Source organism: Pteronotus mesoamericanus, unplaced genomic scaffold, assembly GCF_021234165.1.
Source record: "Pteronotus mesoamericanus isolate MK-2021 breed Mesoamerican mustached bat unplaced genomic scaffold, CSHL_Meso_final scaffold_636, whole genome shotgun sequence".
NCBI lineage: Eukaryota > Metazoa > Chordata > Mammalia > Chiroptera > Mormoopidae > Pteronotus > Pteronotus mesoamericanus.
Window position 1 is genome coordinate 425861 of NW_026555324.1, and position 14843 is coordinate 440703.

Here is a 14843-nt window from a genome sequence, read left to right on the forward strand (position 1 = left end):
AAGGGATCCATAGGTGGCTCCCCACCATGTAAGTTAAATCATACCTTTTTCATCTTTAATGATTGGCTTTATATCTTTTTCTTCCTTAAAAGAACTAGAGACAAAAGTTAATGTTAATCACACAGGAAAAAAACAAAAGAGAACTAAATTAAAAATTAAAATGTGCTAAAACTGAATACCTACCAGAAAATTAGTCTGAAATAAAATTTTAACAGACGCCTTTGCAAGCTTATATTGGATATCTGCCCCCCCAATACAATGTCAGATTCTTAAGTCAATCGATTTAACTGAAGAGAACACTTAGCAATTTAAAAGCACAACCATAGTAGGTTGAGAAAAAGAAAAGAAATCAAATCAGCCATTAAGAATACAAAGAGAAATCAAACATTCTTTAGAAATAAACTACAATTTCATCAGTCTGGCTGGCCAATTGCAGAAAAAAACAGCTTATGTGTGTCATTAAACGACCAATGAAAAGGAGATAGCGTCTGGTCTAAAACTGAGAAAAAACAAACCTCATTTTCTGATCAGCGCCCTCACTGGCTGAGGACTCTTTAGGAGCCGGAGGGACTTCATTACAAGCTTCAAAAGCAAACTTCTTCACGTCTTCTTTGCTATCTCTGGGGTCTGGGCTTGAGGCTTCCCGGGGCGCTTCCGCGACCTCCTCGCTAGAGGCTTCCGCGCGCTCTGAGGCTTTACTACTCTGCTCAACTGGCTCCTCTAGCCCTACAGGCTCACAGTCCGTCCTCTCGTCACCGCCTGTCTGCTCCACGGGCTCCCTTTTCACTACCGCTAACAGGGTGTCTGCCTTGCTCCACTGAGCTTGTGCTGTTGACTCGCTGGCCAAATCTAAATCACCCTCCTCCGGATGGCCGCTGCCAAAAAGGTCTTCTTCCTCCGCAAGCTTTCTGTCTGGCCCCACGCTACTTGTATCCTGTGCAAATGGCTGCTCCAGCTCGGAACCTTCTTCTTTTACTGGCTCAGATTTACAAGTTTCCCCCAAAATGTCGAGTATTTTCTCATTTTCTACGGATTTAACAGGAATAGAATGGCACAAGGTTTAATTACCAGGGAAATAAAGCAATCACAAATGCGGAACTGGCACGGCTGCCACACTAACACGAAGAGAACTGCTAGCTACACAGAGATTGGAAAACCCGCGGGTACACATGTTACACTGGTTACACTACCTGCTCTCCAACCGACTGCTAGAGTAAGCCGCTACGCTACATGGAAAAGGCCCCCACAGATTTAAACACCTACAACCACTTGGCTGCTTCTCAACAGTCTTCTTCATGTTTTGTTCAAGTCTGGGTCTTCTGACTTATTTTTCCAATGTCCAAGGTGCTGAACCGAATGCAGTCACCATTCACTGAACAGCTCAATTTCCAAATTTCTTTGAATTTCTTTTAACAGAACAGTCCAAAATGAAAACCAGAAACTCTTCAGATGGCGAGAGATAAACGCAGTTCAGAAGGGGAATAATATGTTGGAAATTTTCATGAAGAAACTCTGTTTCCTCTTCTGGAATCCAGTCACTTCTCAGGTTACAAGTGCCCTGACAACCGCATTATCCTGCCTTAACTGCATTAGTCAAATTGACTGCAGAGGAATATCACAAGATCTGTTTCATGTGTAGAAACACATGGAAAAATCACAAGGAGAAATTACATAAATGCCACTCTATGTGGTTAAAGAGATGAACATATCATTACATCTCACCACATATATATGACCTCTAAAAACCGTAACGGCCGTTCCACAGATCTGGTGATATGAATGGGTTTCCAATCTCTGATCCTTGTACGATCTGGATTGTCCACCATTAAAATCATTTATAAGACCATAATACAGCATAAAATATATACAGACAGCTTGAAAAAAATAGTGAGAAAACTTTCAAACCATAACTGTTGCGTTTCTCTTATCAGTACCTGGCTCCAATAGTGGTTCTTCAATATCCTATTTAAAAAAAAGAAAAGAGAAAGAAAAACCACAGGCACTTAAAAACTAGCCAGATATATTTCCCAAGCAGATACAACTTTCACTCAAGTATGAATAAATGTTTCTGTTTCAAACAACTTTCTCCACTCAAAACAATGTATTCCATTCTACAATCATTTTGTCAGTTTCTCCCCAGCAAAAGCAGAAAGGTAGTGGCACTTCAGCCTGTTCAATTCTCCTCTTATCAAGTCTGGCCACCCCACCCCAAGTCCAAGTTGATCTAATGGCCCCACATAGATGGCCAACTGCTTTCATCACACCAGACTGGAAGAAAAAAAAAGTGTCTCTCCCAACATAAACTATTATTTATAACTGGAACCTATTAACAAAAGCATCTCTCTATCCCACTTAAAACCTCTCCCTGACCTCCACTGTATGTAAGACCATCTGCTAAATCCTTTCCCGGTACACAGACTCTGATAGCCAGGTCCCCCTGCCTCTGCAGCCCCATCCCTGCCTTTCTGCCCTTATCCTGTGTATTCCATCTCCACAGTGAACCACGCTCCCCTCTTCCCCAATATCACAGCTTAATTTCATTAGGACTTCCTCCGGGAAGCCTTCTAGGCACTTTTGTTTGCCAACTACCTGAACTTCTCCCTCATCCAACTTCTCTTCCAGTTACATTATTTTTGGTTATTAATCCTGCCCCCACTAGACTGCAAGCCCTAAAACTGACAGGTTTGACTCTCAACTTCTTATCCCCAGCACCCAGCTCAGTATCAATCCTCAACGAATTATTTTTACATACATGCACACATCCTTTCCCACTATGGAAAATCAACCACTCACATAAAGTTTCCAGCCATGCAGAAACAGATGGTCACTTACCGAAGGTACTTTGAAGTCCAACGATGAAGCGTCCAAAGTGCTCTCGAAGCCTTCCCCATCTACCTGAAAGATGATTAAAAGTCACTTTATGAGGACAGAGCTCTGAATGACAAAACCTCTGCTTTATTACGTTCCAGACAGCCCAAGTGTCTTTTTCGTTCACACACCTACATCCATCTTCAAGTCAACGATTAGATTATTTGGTTTGTTACTTTCTTCCTTGCCCCCACTTGCTCCAGCCCTGGGTAATACCAGTGTGGCTGACAGAGGCTCATAGGTGGTAGGCATTCTCTCAGCACTGTTCAAATAAATGAATGAATTCACTACCCAGGCAGTTTCCACACACTGGTGGTCTACACATATCACTCTGCCACAGAATTTCCAAAGTAGAACTCAAAACCAGGCACTCCTCTGATTTCACTTGATAGCAACACTTTTAAAATAACAGTATCTGGCACTTTCTTCTGGAGTACCATAATTAACAAATACTTAATTTGACTGTTTTCTCTTTACCATTTTACTATACAAAAATAAGTAAAAAATAAAAAAAACCAAACCCAACTATTTTAAAGGTTACCAAATTTCAAGGATTTTTACATTGTTAAATATAAAAATATCCCTTTCCAGATTTTTTTTTTCATTTTCTAGGTTTGAACCTTATAACCTGGATGCTTCCATTAACCAAGAAGTTAGAAACCAAGTACATGCTCTGAAAATAATTAACATGACACAGCAGGACCATGCCTAGAAAGGGCATACCAGCTGCTTAATACTACTCTAGGTTGAGGTGTGATGTTTGGACTTTGTGGCTTTTGGCCTTGAAGGTTTAAAGTTCAGTCCTACAAAAGCAGTTCTTCCCAATTTAAAGCTGTGAAGCCTTAGGTAAACAGCACAACCGAACTAGAATGGCCGGGCCAAGTTGGTGAAATTAAAATGGCCATTATTTCTAGGATGGCCACCAGAGACAGCTTTATGGCAAAATACTGTAAGAACTTGGGAAGATGACACTAGTAGCAATTAAAGCCCTACTTTACACACAAGGATTTAAAAATATATATATTTATTTTTAGAGAGCAGGGAATGGAGGGAGAAAGGCGGGGAGAGAATCGTCAATGTGTGGTTGCCTCTTGAGCACCCCTTACTGGGGCCCTGGCCCACAACCCAGGCATGTGCCCTAGACTGGGAATCAAAGTGGTGATCCTTTGATTCTCAAGCCAGCACTCAATCCACTGAGCCACACCAGCCAAGGCCACACAAGGATATTAATAGTGGACCCCTTTACAGGATGGATGGTTCTGGGATGACAAATACTTTTCTTCATTGTATTTCACAGCCTTTAAAAAAAAAAAAAAAAGAGTGTATTTATTTATTTATTTATTTATTTTTAGAGAGAGGGAAAGGGAGAGAGGGAGAGAAACATCAATGTGTAGTTGCTTCTCATGCGTCCCCTACTGGAGACCTGGCCTGCAACCCAGGCATGTGTCCTGACTAGAGATCAAATTGGGGACTCTTTGTTTCCCAGGTGGGCACTCAATCCACTGAGCCACACCAGCCAGGGCTATTTATTTTTAGAGAAGGGGAAGGGAGGGAGAAAGAGAGGAAGAGAGACATCAATCGGGTGCCTCTCATAGTTCCCCAAAAGGGGACCAAACCTGAAACCCAGGCACACGCCCTGACTGGGAATTGAACCGCTGGCCTTTCAGTTTGCAGGCTGGCACTCAATCCACTGAGCCACACCAGCCAGGGCAGAAAATACTTTTTACCAACTGCACCAACCTTTTATTTTATGACTTATGCTTACAAAGCATTTCCCACCCAATTTTAAACATTCTCAAGTACCACAGAAAAGTTAACCATTAATTAATATTTGACCTATGCGGAATTTAAATGGACAGAATGTACCACCAAGGTTCAGATCCTAAATTAAATGTTTATGGTGACTGGTGTTTTTGCTGCTTGCTATTTAATCAATCCCTTGTGCGTTCTTGCTCATGTAAACAAGCACATAAGCACTGGGAAGCTAGGGGCCCCTAGCATATTCCACGTGTCTGAGTTACCTACAGCATGTTCCGTGAGCTGAGCCGGGAGCTCTCGCAGCTGTGCGGCCACATACTCTTTGCTATCACAAAGGGAATCAAGGATGCTATCCGTGCCATCTTCCCCAAAGTCTGGGGCACTGCTGTTCTCGACTTCAGCTTCTTCTAACACACTAACGTCCATCATGTCAATATTCTGCAAGCTCTCCAAACTTGCTTCCACATCCTCCTATAAAGAGGAATGACAGCTGTCAATGACCAGATGGACCAAAACTCAGAGCTCCTGCTGTTGTCTCCACTGTCATGCCACATACCTGCCCATCTCTGGAATCCTCTTCCAGGCCATTGTCTTCCGTGCCTTCTTCTTCTGTCTTCTGTCCTAACAACAGAATAATTGTTCAATCAGATAACACTCAGGTCTGGCCTAATAATTAGTTTATGCAGAATGATAGGTTTCAATCTTGGAGAGAACATATTACAAGGAAACCAGAAGTGCCTGTTGAATTGTGTGTAATTTTGTCTCCATTGGGACACGAATATCTAGGATTTCTGTAATACTGTCAAAGCGTTTTGATTTTGCACAAGATACCTAAGAGCTACAAAAGATTTCAAAACCACCCTAAGTAAAACAAACATCCCAAGAGTAAGCAGAGGATAACAAGCAATTTTCAACAAACACAATTTTAATATCCATCTAGTAATCTAGCAACTTCCAATATCATTCTGGATTATGAACTTGCTAGTTTCCCCTATATTACACCATTTCAAGTTAGGTCATCTGCCTTTCATCAGTCTTCAGCGTGGGAACTTTTTTCTGCAAAGCAAAGGCTGCCATAAGGTGCATCCATAGTCATCCTGAGTCTTATGAATGCAAAAGAACTATTTATAGTTAATTTTAGGTATTCCAAAGTGTGTGTGTGGCACGGGGGCAGAGGGAAACGAGAGGCTCCACATGTATCAAAAGCCTCAAAAATGTACATGCACTTTATTCTAGGTGTTCCTCTTAAGACATGCACTAAAATATCTGACAAGAAATTCAAGACATAGGTAGTTTATTTAAACATCAGGACGGGAAACAAATTACAGCACATTTTGTCCATATGTGGGATATCGACATGGGGAGTCAATGGGGAGGAGAATGGGGTATAATCTGGCAATATCTGGAGACATTTTGGGGGCATCACACCTGGGGACGTGTGCTACTGGCATCTATCTAGTGGAAAATGAGTGACAGAGGATAGTGCTCACCCTACCACAAAGAACTGTTCACTCCAAATAGTCAATAGTGCCAAGGTTGTAAAACCCTGTGGTACACCGTACAATGTCTTACAACTTGAAAAAAAAACAGGCCTCAAAGAATATTAAATGATATGGTAATGTTCCCATAAAGTTAAAAAAAACAAAACAAACCCAAACCACATAGATCTACATTTATTAAAAAGCACCTGTACGTTTGTATACATGCAAGTGTGAAGATGCATTCAGATGGAGATGACCGAGGCAACCACCAAAGTGGCATTAGCGATCACTTTATTTTTATATGCATACTTTTTACATTTTCCAAATTATCAAAAAGTGGTATTCTAATAATTTTTTAAAATGAGAAAATGAAAACATAAGAAACCTCGATCTTTGATTAGACTCTAATTGCAATGCCTACACCTTAGGTATTTCATTCACCATTATATGAGTAATCACTCAAGAAATGTAGTTTTTTACTACATGTCAGGTATTCTATTCCCTACATCTTTCTGTTTAATTCTCCCCACGATGCTAGCAATCATATTATCTGCAATTGACACAAGAATTTGGTTCAGCTCCAAAGCTGGGACTCAAAGGCTCAGCTATACCACTTCCCATATCTAAACCTAGCATATGCTTTTGAAATATACTGTCTAAAAATGTCTGGAAATTGCATCCAATTTCTAGGCCTTTAAGTAGTAGCCTGTAGTGCCCACAAAGGATGTAAAGGAAAGATGCATATCCTAAATCTTCACTGAAAAGTGCCCTAAATAAGAGTGGGAACAACATATGCTGGGCAGATAGGCTGCACCCCATTCCCAAGTGCCTGGTCTCTGCTAAAAGCTGAAACAGGCTGGGAGACAACAGGACAGAAGATAGAGAAAAATCAGAGTTTCCAACATGAAACCTAATTCAAAATTTTAATCTTTCAAAACACATCCACACGTCTTCCACAATTTTGCCTGTTTAGATGAGTAAGGGGAGAGGTCTCTTGTTCTGAGTTAAATGAGGAAGTTTTTTCTAAGTTTAGCTACTCTTTATTTTTAAAAGGCAACAGTCACTCATGAATTTCCAGAAGTAGTCCCACTCTGTGACACTGACCCTGAAAAATGAATGGTGAATCCCTCCTGATTACTTTCACATAATCTTGAGAACCTAATTTCAACCACGAAACCATACGGTCTAACACTTCATATCGCTAGCCATGAGCCCAGACATCTCCAAAAAATACACTGGCTCCACAACCTACAGGCACTATCTTCTGTCCCTGGACTTCAGCCCTGTTACTTCTCCGGGCGCTGGTGACTTCTTTGAAGAAAGAAGGGGAAGGGGTTAGTGCTAGGGCTGTAGTGGAATATTCTCTTTATACCAATGAAAGTGACTATTACCAAAGCTTATCCCATGTAAAATGCTAACCCCATAGGCTTTTGAATTGATAAGCTTTAATCCAGACATTCAGATGAGTTTTTTAAAGCACCCAGCTAAGGTTTAGTTTGTCTAATAATGTAAAACTCCCTAGTTAGGAACCAAAAACATTTGGGTTAGTAAGTCTTGAATCGCGACAGTTTTAAATGAGCATCTACATTAAAAACTTTCAATAAAATATTTTAAACTAATTTAAGTCATTTTGCAAAACAGACTTTCAGACTGTGAATAATTTAACAGCGAAACACAAAGAGGTAGTTCTATGTTTCCTGCAATAGACCGAGCAGTCTCTCAGTTTATATGCATTTAGACAGTGTTCATAACTAAGTACGGATCAACACAAGAGCAGAAAAAAAATCAATGTCTTAAAACTAAATATAATGTAAATCTCTTTATGGTACCTAACTTAAAAAACAACTTTTTGAAACACTTATACTGTACAAGTTTTAACAAGTTAGATGAGTTTATAGAAAAGTTGTCCTTCTAGGAAAAGCTGTTAAAAAAGTAAACTGAAATTGTTAAAAATGCTACAAATTAATGTTTTTATTTTCTAAGCAACTGTCCTCTGCTGTCTCAATTATATCTTATCACTGTAAAATCTAATAATGAGGACAATAGCTAATGAGGGTAGCAAGGTTTCAAAGTTTATGGAATTAAATCCTTCCAAAACTAGTATCAACCATAAAAAGGAATTGATATATGGCACAACATAAACCTTGAAAACATAATGCTCAGTGAAAGAAGGCAGACACAAAAGGCCACATATTGTATGATTCTATTTATATGAAATGTCCAGAATAGGCAAATTTACAGAAACAAAATCAATCAGATATTGCAAAGGACTGAGAGCGGGCGGGGCGGGGGGGCGGGATTGGGAGTGATTGTTAATTGGCATGGTGATTTCATTTTGGGGTGATGAAAATGTTCTAGCATTAGATACTAGTGACGACTGTGTAGCCTTGTGAATAAGCAGTGCACTGTACACTGTAGACAGGTAATTTTACAGTATTTGAATTACATCAATTAAATTAAAAAAAACCACACTGGTAAAACATAGGCTGGGTACAAACACTCCAACCATCTATTTCGGACCCTGGAGAAGCTGGGTTCTATTTGATTTGGTCTTAGGTTGTTGTCATTTTCCTTGATTTATGTCCTATTTTTTTTTAACCAATAAGGAAGCCAAGCAGGTGGATTCAGTTGCTCAAAACACTTGGGGCAGCTTTTAGAAGTGTCTTACTCTAGTTCTTTTTTAATACCAATGGCAAGAGCTGAAATATTTTTATTATATATTTTAATTTTACTTGGTGTCTTCCTCCAGCACCCTGACAGAGCTACTTCTTAGCTTAACTGGTGAAGAGCAGACCTAATTATGAGACAGAGAACCATGACAGCCAAAGACATTCTCCTCCTGGCCTGGAGGGCAGAAAGAGCGCTGAAAGACCAGTTCTGTAACTAAACTCTCAGACCAAACACTCAGGCCCCAAACAGCAGTAAATACAGGTGGATACCTTTAACACATCTCTTTGCTATCTTCTTGTTTGTGGCTTCCAATGTGATGCCAATTTCATCAGGATCCTGCCCTTCTTCCTTAACTGCCTGTCAGGAAGAGATGAATTTTACATTATCCAGAGCTGCAGGGCACACTTGTTTTTTTGTAACAACTTCTGGGCACAGAAAAGCAAACCTTTCCTTGCAAAGAGCAAGTCTGGTTCTGCCATATGGGATGCAAGCCCAAAAGGCACAGGATGAACAAAGCATAACTTGGTTCTCTCTGCACCCCACACCCAAAAGGCAAAGGGATGGGTGACCTGGGTCTCCAGAATCAGGGTCAACGACCAGTTCCAAAATGGTCCCTGACCTCGAAACTGCCCAACCTTGTAGTTTAGGTTAACAACAAAAGGCTTGTACTTGGTCTGCACATGCAATTCAGTCGTATTCCACAAGCCATCTTTGACCTCTGGGGGGAAGAACAATCAGACGCGGGGGGAGGAGGGGCAGTACTTTCCGCATGCCTGGCACAGGACTGGGCAGTCAACAGTAAACTCACCACGTCCCTACTCTTAAGAAACTTATTCTGGTTGGGGAGAAAACCAAAGCCCATATTCAACTTTGTGTTACGTGCTACGAGGTGGGGCACAAACAGAGGATGACGTGACAGACAGACAGGGAGGTGGAGCCGCACTTTAAAGAGTGACTGGGGAGGTGACATCTCAAACAGACCCAAAATGACAAGGAGTCAGCCAGAAGACCTGGGAGATGAGCAGTCGGGGGCAGGGCACGGTAAGTGCAAAGGTCATGGGGACAGGTACCAGCACAAGTTCCTTTCCTACAGGATCTCAAAGGTCCTTCAGTCATCAGTTCTCCAGAGAGAGAAACTGAGGCTCAGGGAAGAGAAGGCACTTGTCCAAGGTCACAGAGCCGAGTCTAAAACTCAAGCTCCCAGAGGAGTCCAGAGACCACCCTAGTGGCTAATAATGCGGGCCTTCAGCGCACTTAAGTCGAGAAGCAAAGCAGAGAGTGCGGTGACAGGCCAAGGTTACGCAGCCTGGCCCCCTGGTCCCCGACAGCTCGAGCCGGGGGTCGGCCCTAAGGGGGGCGGGGCGGTTGCCCTCGTCCAGGAGTCGCGATGACAGGTCCATGCAGGGGCGTACCCCAGCCTCCTCCGCCAACTCCGGGCCCCCCGGACCCCGAGCCACCTCACCTTCTTGAGTCGCTCCATCAAGACGCTCTTGTTGCCGCCCGTGTCCAGGTTCCGCTTCTTCAGCTCTGCCCGCAGGTCGATCACCCGCAGTTCGCTGAGCCGCCGAGTCCCGGCCTCCGAGGCGCCCGGGCCAACAGCGGCCGTGCCAGAACACGAGTCGCCGGACCCTGCCAGAGTCTCCGCCATCCCGAGTTTCCTGTCTCCGGCACCTACTCCTCACACCGGCAGTAGCTGTAGCGGCTCTGAGCACAAAATGGCGCCGCCTAAGAGGAAAACGCACTCACTTCCTCCCGCCCCGCTTTCCGGCCGCACATGCGTTCTTAGCTGCAAGCGGGCTAGTGCGTCGACGAACCTCAGGTTCCCAGCGACAACGCGCAGGCGCCGAATTTGCAGCACGCATGCGTCCCGGCCTTTCGCGGCGGGAGGCCGAGAGGTGCATTGCGCCTGCGCGCACCCCCCAGGGCTCTAACGAAGCAAACGCTAAAAGCTACCGAGAGCGTCGGTCCTGTGCCTGGTGCGCCTGCGCAAAAGCTTAGCGAGCTCGGGCGGCTGGAGCAGTTCTCTGGCAGGCGGCGCCATTTTGTGCTAGGAGCTGAGAGAACACCGGCCCGGTTCTGTGTGAAGTGGGTGGTGGAGCCAGGGTCCCTGGAATGGCGGAGACTCTCTCAGGCCTAGGCGATTCGGGTGCGGCGGGCGCAGCAGCTCTGAGCTCCGCCTCGTCCGAGACCGGGACGCGGCGCCTCAGTGACCTGCGGGTGATCGATCTTCGGGCGGAGCTGAAGAAACGGAATCTGGACTCGAGCGGCAACAAGAGCGTTTTGATGGAGAGGCTCAGAAAGGTGGAGTCGGGGCCCTCGGGGTGGGCAAGAGTTGGGGGTAGGGGACCCTCCGCGGCCGCGACAGAGTTTCCTTAGCATTGGGGCCCGCCTCCGGCCTCTTGCGGCCTGTGTCCGTCCTGGCTCCGTTCTTCTACCGGCTTCTCCTAGGCCCCAGCGGGAGCTGCGAGCCCAGCCTGGCTCGGGTTCAAATCGCAGCGCTGCGCATTAGAGCAAGGAAAATAAAAATAAAATCTGGACGCGAACCGGGGAAACCACGTTGGCCCTTCAGCTTTAGATGGTGGGTTAACATCAACCGTGGGCTTCTGTTTTACGCTTCAGCCATTTCGCTGAGGGCCTTCCTCTCATTGTTTCTTCCCAGTCTCCAAACTGGATGGGGAACCCTGAAATCCTCACTTCCTAGGTGAGGCAGGGGACTCGGCCAAGGTCACACGGTCGTTGAGAGAAGGCGATGAGACTTGAACCCAAGCCGGCCGATTCCCGATGCCCGCGCTGGCCGCGAGAGTCTTTTTTGGAAAGATATATATGTTCGTTGTCTCATTGGGGTCAACATTCTTGAGCAGGAGGTTAATTTATAAAACAAGTCTGTCAAAACATTTAAAGGGGAAGAAAGCAGTTTGGGGTTTGCCATCACTGGCTCGCGGGTATAACACGGAAGGGAAAACGTTATTGGCAATAGTGCCTAGAGACGCAGCGGAGCGACCCGGGGAGAACGCAGAGACGCCTTCGGGACTTCCGCGAGCGGCCGGCGGAGTGCGCGCCTGGACTTGGGGCTCTGCCAGGTCTTCGGTGGCTTGGTCTTTGGCATGGAGGACGTTTAATCCTTTCTGAGCCTGTTTTTTCTTGTGTAAAAAGAAGGGACATAGTGCTTTTGTTTTAGGACTAAGTGAGGTTGCTTGAAACGGCCTTGGCTTGTTGCTTGGCACATGTAAACACTGAGGATACGATCGTTGTCACAGTTCATTTTGTCTCTTTGCCACCTTGAGAAGTACTGAAGGATGGGTGTGAAAAGCACAGAATTAAGTAAATGTTTGCATCCCTTAAGATCTCCTTATTCCTGTTGGTTTCTTTCTTTACTTTCCCCCCACACCTAGCTCCCTTGCCTTGCGGAGCTCTCAGCCTTGACACCAATCTCCCATCTCCTGCAGACAGTGGTTTGTGATTCATTCCACTCCGGCTCCCTAACAACTGAGGTTGGGGTTTTATTTTTTATTGAATACTGTTGAGAGAAGTAGGGATTATTTCCTATTTCCCAGATAACATAGGGCAGGCTCAGGAGTGGTGAGTTGATACGCCCAGAGCCAGTTAAGGCCTTTCTAACTAGAGTTTGTATTTCTTTCACTATGGATACCTTTTTAACTCAGGGCTGGCGATTCATCAACCGAAATGTTTACCTGGCGAAAATGCAAGGAGGGTGAAGATTGGCACTTGGGGAGATGTAGTCTGTGTTCTTAACCACCCCGATCTCCTGTCAACAAAACTAAATTGAAGGTTTTATCCTTTTTATCCCTCAGACAGCCTGCAAGTCTTCAAAGCTGATAAGATGGCATTGAACCCTCCTGTCAGGCTGGTGTGTGACTTCAAGAATCTTCCATCACTGTCACCTGTGAGGGGACAAAATCTATCCTGCCTTTTCCCTCCTTTCAGTTTCTTAGGGACATGGGCATTACATAAATACCATCAGCCTATATACCCATCTGCTGTCCTGTCCAAACAAGTCTGGAATTACTGATCTCTTTCTGTTCTACTTGTGTTATCCAGTTTGTGTCCTTTTCTTGGTTAATTTTTCCTGGAAGGGTAAAAGAGGAAAAGGTAGAGGGAATACACAAAGTGTCCATTACCAGGGCCTATAAGGATGACTCAGGGCCCTCAGTTCCCGCAGGGATGACCCTGTAAACACTGCACCCCAGTGAGCCGTACTGAGGGTGAAAGGTACACCTCCTGTCTGGAGCAGTTCTTCTCTTCTCCTAGTGGTCCGGAATTGTCTGTCCCTTCCAAGAGGGTAAGGGATATAAAGCACAGTATCTGAAGTGGGTTTAAATGGAAGTTATGCTCAAAGGATAGTACAGTAAAAAGAAAGGATTATTATTAAGACCTAAATGTGAAGCCCAGTATCCAGGGATGTCACCATTGACGTGTTCAGTACTAATTTGCTGAGTGTGGGTGGAGCTGTGAACTGAATGACAAGTTCTTGGGGTGGGAGGTTGGGTTTGCCAAGAGCTTCCTATATATAATTCTGTGTCCTTTGAGGTGGATCCCCTAGCGGCTGAGAGCAAGACCTTAGGAGTCAGTCATAGAAGATGTAATACATGTCATGTCTTGTTCTATGGCATACACAGTAGAAACTCAGCCATCGAGTGATAGTATTCTGTACAGACATTGCTCCGTGCAGGCTTGGCATGGAGGGGGATTCTGAGAAGGTCAAATAGCACTTTGGTGGGTGAAGTCATAGGAAATTGGAGAGTGTGCCTTTCCTTCTTTGAGTCCCCGGGAATGGGTTGAACCAGATTGTGATGATAATATTAAAAATAACCTGAATATTTATTCAGTGCTTGCTTTACATGGGTGATGGAGTTCTCACACAGCTTTTAAGGGTAAGAATTTTTGTGTAGCCCCATGTTACAGAGTAGAAAACTTGAAGTGATTAGGTAAATCTGTTTAAAACCACACAGCTGAGAACGGGTAGCTTGTCACTCCAGAGCCCTTGCTTCAATGTGTAGAGCAAGAGAAAGAATAAATGGAAGGGGTTGGGGTGGGGGTGATGCATTTCCAGATCAGCAGCCTGAAGCTTCTGTCAAAGTCAAGTCTGTGTGCTGACATTTTTTTGGTGAACTTTTACTTCCCTTTAGGCAATTGAAGATGAAGGAGGTAATCCTGACGAAATCGAAATTACCTCTGAAGGAAACAAGAAAACATCAAAGAGATCTAGCAAAGGTATCAAGAATTTTTTTATAAGTACTACTAATGTTAAGAACTTGGTAATATGCTTCATTTACTTGGTTGTGTTTGGGGCCTGGAGTGAAGCCTAACATTTTTCTTCAGGATTACTCCAGAGGATGGAAGGGGTATTTTACACCTCTGTTCGTTTTCCACTATAGATTTCTCAGCAGCCTTTGCTTGTTCAGACCCTTAACCTTCCTTAAATAGAGTGTTTAGGGCGGCTTAAGTCTCCTGTTGCTCTGACTTGCAGAAATTAACTTCCCTTTTAAATACTACCTGGTTAAAACAGTTATCACTTTTACAGACATTGCTTTCAAAAACTGCCTGCTGTATAAAAGCCACTTTCCACATAGCATTCATGACCCTTACCATCTCACCTGCACCTCTCTTTCCTACTACTTCTCTACTGCCTTCCTCTGCTGCATTCTGGGCTTTCATCAGGTGCAAATGTGGTTCACTCTCTTGGCCTTCTGTGCTCTGCTGTGCTCACTCTTCCCCATCTGTCTGTATTCATGTCCTAGTTCATCAAGAAACAGCTTCTGATACCACTGATAGCAACTCATGCCTCCTTAGGTCCTCTGTACTGCCTAATTCCTTGTATCTTGTTTGTGTTCTCCTGCCACATGTCCTAACCAGATTGTTGAGGGCAGGGGCTGTATCTTCCCTGTTTATCTTCCCCCTTGGTAATTACTCAGTAATTTAGTAACATTCAACTACTGTTTTCTGATAGAATCAGCTAAAATTGGGCATTTAGACTGTTCTGAAATGTCCCTTGGGTGATTGGAGGCTTTGTTGCTCAGGCTTCAAAACAAGATGAAATATTCATAT

The 14843-nt window shown here is 44.1% G+C and overlaps 2 protein-coding genes across 3 annotated transcripts in view; one reads left to right on the top strand and one right to left on the bottom strand.

Annotated features, from left to right (window-relative positions):
- Positions 1-10540, bottom strand: part of SAFB2 (scaffold attachment factor B2) — a 32317-nt gene extending 21777 nt beyond the window's left edge. For both annotated transcript variants that reach the window (XM_054562052.1, XM_054562053.1), the window contains exons 1-8: positions 10240-10540; positions 9047-9134; positions 5183-5247; positions 4890-5097; positions 2833-2891; positions 1935-1962; positions 516-1026; positions 45-94 (exon numbers count right to left, since the gene is read on the bottom strand). In XM_054562052.1, coding sequence (XP_054418027.1) covers positions 45-94; positions 516-1026; positions 1935-1962; positions 2833-2891; positions 4890-5097; positions 5183-5247; positions 9047-9134; positions 10240-10425 — 1195 coding nt within the window. In that variant the 5' untranslated portion in view covers positions 10426-10540. The remainder of the gene's footprint in view (positions 1-44; positions 95-515; positions 1027-1934; positions 1963-2832; positions 2892-4889; positions 5098-5182; positions 5248-9046; positions 9135-10239) is intronic.
- A 180-nt stretch (positions 10541-10720) lies between these two features.
- Positions 10721-14843, top strand: part of SAFB (scaffold attachment factor B) — a 28158-nt gene continuing 24035 nt past the window's right edge. Inside the window, 2 exon segments of the mRNA XM_054562051.1 lie at positions 10721-11078; positions 13925-14009. Coding sequence (XP_054418026.1) covers positions 10890-11078; positions 13925-14009 — 274 coding nt within the window. The 5' untranslated portion in view covers positions 10721-10889.